At 47.4% G+C, this 5,357-nt stretch overlaps 1 protein-coding gene across 1 annotated transcript; it reads left to right on the top strand.

Annotated features, from left to right (window-relative positions):
- The first annotated feature begins 674 nt into the window (after positions 1-674).
- On the top strand, positions 675-2,787 carry LOC120859447 (serine/threonine-protein kinase MARK2-like). The gene has a single exon (XM_040235552.1). The coding sequence runs from the start codon at positions 675-677 to the stop codon at positions 2,616-2,618; it is 1,944 nt and encodes a 647-aa protein (XP_040091486.1). The 3' UTR covers positions 2,619-2,787.
- Positions 2,788-5,357: the final 2,570 nt, after the last annotated feature.

Genomic DNA, 5,357 nt, shown 5'->3' on the forward strand with positions numbered 1-5,357 from the left:
GTGATGAAACTCACAAAAAACCCTTTATAAGACCCCAGCTGGGTACAGGTTTTTGTCCACAGAGCCCAGGAAGCTGATTTTGGTGACCTGACGGCTGGACCTAGAGTTAGCGAGCTTTTTTCTGTGTTTTTGCCATTTTGTTGATTTTTTCCTTTTACTCGTTTCTATTTTTCTCTTTTTCCTTTGTCTTTTTCTTATTTTTTTAAATTTGTCTTATCATTTTTTTCTTTCAGTTTTAGTTTCTCCTCCTCATTTTTTTTTTTACCATTTTTTTCCCCTTAGTTCTTTTTCTCCTTTATCTTTTTTTTTTTTTTTACTTAGTGTTGCCAGTATTAATATAGAGACTATCCTTGCTATAGTTAGCATAGTTGGTATAGCTAGTAGTTTCTTAGCATAGATAGTATAGTTAGTGTTAGCACTGTTAGCATCCTTGGTATACTTAGCGTAAGCTGGTATAGTTAAGAGTTTACTGGCATAGTTAGTGTTAGCACTGTTAGTATAGTTATTAGCATTAGGATAGATTTTAGCACTGTTAGCATACGCAGTCTTGATAGAACAGTTAGCATTCTGAGTGAGGGCTTAGCGGTAGTGAGTATAGTTAGTGGTACAGTTAGTATAGTTAGGTAATTAGTATAGCTTAGTGGTAGTTAGTATAGATAAGGATACAGGACCACATGGCCATCTGTGCTAACAAGATTGCTCGTATAAAGCATTATGAGATCCTTGAAACAATTGGTGAAGGCCACTTCGCAAAAGTGAAGTTGGCCTGGCATGCTCTGACCAAGCGAGTGGTAGCCATCAAGGTCATCCAAAAGACAAATCAGAGCCTCTCCAGGGTCAAGGAGCAGTTTCGAGAGGTTGACAGCCTGAGAACTGTGAATCACCCGAATATTGTGAAGCTACTGGAAGTCATTGAGACTGAGGAGACTCTGTTTATCGTAATGGAGTACGTCAGCGGGGGAGACTTGCAAACCTACTTGGAGGCCAAAGGCCGCATGACGGAGGGGGAAGCCCGAGGCCTGTTCTGCCAGCTGGTCTCGGCTCTGCAGCACTGCCACCAGCGGGGCGTGGTGCACCGGGATTTGAAGCTGGGCAACCTCCTCCTTGACGCCAACAACAACATAAGAATATCAGACTTTGGCCTTAGCAACCAGTGGCACCCAGGAAAGAAGCTAGAGACATTCTGTGGCACCCCCGCGTTCATGGCCCCAGAACTCTTCCTGGGGATGCCTTACACAGGCCCAGAGGTGGATGTGTGGAGCCTCGGCGTCGTCCTGTATGCCATGGTAACTGGATCCCTCCCCTTCGGGGGACAACATTTCTGGGAGCTACGGCAGAGTGTGCTTAGGGGGCAGTACCATGTGCCCAAATATCTATCCACTGACCTAACAGACGTCATAGACAGAATGCTAACGCTCAAGCCTACTAACAGAGGTACTTTAGATGACGTTGGGCAGCATGCATGGGTGAACATGGGCCAGGAGGAGCCACTCCCGCCAGCCTGTGGTGACCACCCTGGGGTGACAGTGGAGATGATACTGGGCTGGTGCAGGGACCTAATCCAGGGCTTAGACACAAGAAGCGTCAGTGACATGAATGAACCCAAGATGAGGGTCCGCACCATCAAGGTGAGGCAGGCCGTCTGCTCTGACCTCACCAGCCAACATCATACGCCTCCCGCCAGCCCTGAGGAGTCCATCCTTCTTCCCGCCTGGCTTTGGGAGACCACTGAGCAGCAGGAGAACCAGGAGTCAAGGGAGAAGACCAGACAGCCTGCCACTCCCCCACCCTGCCCGGAGGCGAGGACCGTCACCCCCAGCCCAGGTCCCTCCACCTGCAACACCCATGGTGAGAGCAGCGCCGGAGCCGCCCATCACGCCGGTGACCGCCACGCCACGCGCGGGACCAGGCTCCCCTGCCGCACCTGCGGCAGGCGTGACAGCAGCCACACCCGAGATACCGGCCTCACCCGTGACGCCAGGGGTGCCTGCCACACCATCAGCACCTGCGACAGCTGCGGTCCCAGAGGAACCAGCCTCACCCGGGACGCCTGCAGCAACCGAGATACGAGGCTCACCTGGGATCCCAGCCTCACCCGTGACGCCCCAAGCACCCAGGACACCAGCCTCACCTGGGATCCCAGCCTCACCCCTGATGCCTGCAGCACCCGGAACACCAGCCTCACCTGGGATCCCAGCCTCACCCGTGACGCTCCAAGCACCTGCAACCCCACTGGAGCCTCCAAAGTACATGACACCCGTGGCAACCATGATACCTGGGACACCAGTGCCACCAGTGACAGCTGCCTCACCCGTGACACCAGGGGCACCCACGACACAGATGGCACTCATGGCACCTGTGACACCCTCAACACCAGTGGCACCCATGACAACAGTGGCAAAGTCGCTGAAGGAACCCACTGCCTCCCGGCTGTGCCTGATGCAGGAAGTTCCACCCTTGTTGGGCAACCCGACAGCATGTCCCCAGTCACTCCCTCTGGCCTCACCCAGAAAAAGAAGGGGGTGGCTGGGAGAATCTGGTCATGTCTATCCAAATATTTGTGCTGTGGGCTGCCCAGCAAGAGGGCTAATAAAGTGAAGCCGGAAATAAATGGATGACCTGCCAAGCTCCCTGGGACCTGATCATGTTCCCACCTGGATGACGGGATTCAAATCCAGCACCTCCACCGCCTTCAGGTATGCCTCGTATCCAAAACCCTGGCCAGCTCAGAGGATACTCTGGAGTGGTCTGGGAGACCTGAAGAGGCACCATGCTGGCCTGGCTGCCCCTCCTGCCCTGCTGGCTGAAACTTCAGAGACTGCACTGTGCCCTGGGGCATGTCCCCCATCCCCCACACTTCTGTCTCCATGTTGGTGGTGGTGGGGATAGTTATTCCCACTCCTTGGTTCTTCTCTTGGTTCTGTCTTAATAAACTTTATGCTCCACAAAGATGTATTGCACTGCTTTGCATTCTCTCTGGTTAGAGAAGTATGTAGTCATGTAGTAAGTGAGCAAATTGCAAGCCTGGGTTCATGTTACTGCTGTTTGTCTTGTACAACTTAGAACGTTGTCAAGCTTGGGGCTTGGTTGGCCAGCCCCCCTCCAGGGGCTCAACCATCTCAAGATTCACCTCCCGTCTCATCTGTGGTGCTGCCAGTCTTGCACTCACAGCAGGCACTCACTCCTGGTCACTCACAGTCAGGGCAGTGTCCAGGCAGGTTAGAAGCAAGGTCAGAGGCCTGTTTTGCTTTGTCTCTGAAGCCTAAGCAAGACTATCTATGTAACGTCCCTAACGTGGGGTTAGCAATAAGTGCTTTAAAAAGCTATGCAGGAGATTCTGATGTACCCAGTGTCCGACAGCCACTACCTTAGAATAATTATTTGCCAGTTTCCGGTGGCTTCTTTTCTTCCAGGCAGTGTTGGGTAGAGCCCAGGGTTTGGAATCGGAGTCCTTGGTGCCATATTGTGACCTCAGCATATCATCTGTCACATCTTGGCCAACTGACCAACCCCTAACTCTGCGGTCCTAATTTCTGCACAGGTAAAATGGGATATTACTTGATATGATTGTTTAAAGGTTACATGAGATGAGACCAGCCAAATGACCACTCATCTGTCCCACTGCATGCAAGTACTGAACAAAGTCAGCTAGTCCTTTTAAAGTCTGCATCTCAGTTATATGGCCACGGGTCAGGCTGGTGTGTACAGTCATCTTATCTTCAATACAAACAACAAAAAAGGTCTCTAAATTCAGTTCAAATCTCCTAATACCCCTAGATACTCCCACTCCAGTCAGGTGTCAAGATGAAGAGTCCAGTTTATTTCTTAACTGATTTACTAGAATTACGGACACATCACTCCCAGGCCTTTCCTGACTGAGGCTGGAGGAATTTTCCTCTGGAGCATTTCCATCCTCCCCACGTTCAACAGGCTTCCATCAATCTGCTTCTCTCCACTAAACCATAAACACCCTCCAGCCGTATCATAAATGCTTTCAGAGAAAAGCACATTCAGAATCAACCATTCACTCCCGGGAACCAATACAGAAACATCAGAAGGTAAGATGGACACAGGAACACAGTCTGTTTTTACGTTTGTCTGTATGTTCAATAGTTTATTTTTTTGAATAAGGAATCCATACTGTGATTTAAAGGTTTAAATATTATAAAAGAGAATGTAATGCATACTTATTCTCTTTCCCACCTTTGGCACTTCCGTTCCAACTCAGAGGCAACCATGTTTATGAATTTTTTAAGTAAACTTACAGGGAGTCTGTACATGCAAAAATCATGGGGGAAAAAATCACTATATGTGTACGTGTGTCTGTGTATCTCCTCCTTTGTTTTCCACAAAATGTAGTATATGATACACACTGTTTGTACCAGGAACATGGAAAGCATGACCAATAAGATTAACGAGAAAGCTTGATAATCTGCAAAGTCCACCAGAGGGGATGCCTGATAATCTGGGTGATATTTTGCAATATAAAAGAATCTTATCCTGTCTTTTGTGTCTCCGGCTGCACAGCTGCTCTTTTGATGGCTGTGTCCGTATGTGTGTGCATATATGTATGCACACACAATGTCAAATACTTGCTCAGTAGATGCTTTGCTATATGTCTGAAGACAAATCAAAATCTTTATAGACAGGATTTGTATTTTAGACTCAAGATCAGATAGTCTCTAAGTGGTCCTAAAATTCAGGTGATGAATGACAGCTTCCAATACTACACACATATGTGTCTATATATGATCAAAATCGCGTAGAGAACTTTTCTTTTTTAAACTCTGGACTTTAGAATTAGACACACTTAAATTTGAACCCGGATTCTGTTATTTTGTCTTTGTCTTCTTGGCAAATTAGTTCAGCTATCTATGCTTCTATTTCCCCATCTGGAGATAATCAAAGTCTCACAAAATTGTTGTAAACTAAAATCACCTATGTAAAACTCTTAGTGTATTCCTCATGCATAGCAATAGAATAAATGGGAATAAACTGAATGACTTTTAAAGACTTCTCAGATTATTCCTGGTATTTTTTAATAGAAAAAAATATATCAATTTCAAAGGAAGTGTGCATCAGCTCATAGGTACTATTAGGCTTTAGAAACTTACTTTTGATAGTCACTCTGATCATATATCTATGGAAACAGCATATGTGTGGCTGAATTAAAAGCTCTCACCCCTGCTCTACAGGAGCCATACAGACTGGGTTTCTAGAGGAGAATGAATTAATTCCCCGAAGTGTTCATGGGGAACACAGGACTTGAAAGAGGTGTTGGACCTCCTAGTGCTAGGTCCACTTTGCTTTCAGTGTGTTCTTTGCATTCAATGAACACTTTGTAAGCGATAGGGCTA

This window comes from Oryx dammah, unplaced genomic scaffold (assembly GCF_014754425.2).
Source record: "Oryx dammah isolate SB20612 unplaced genomic scaffold, SCBI_Odam_1.1 HiC_scaffold_999, whole genome shotgun sequence".
Lineage (NCBI taxonomy): Eukaryota > Metazoa > Chordata > Mammalia > Artiodactyla > Bovidae > Oryx > Oryx dammah.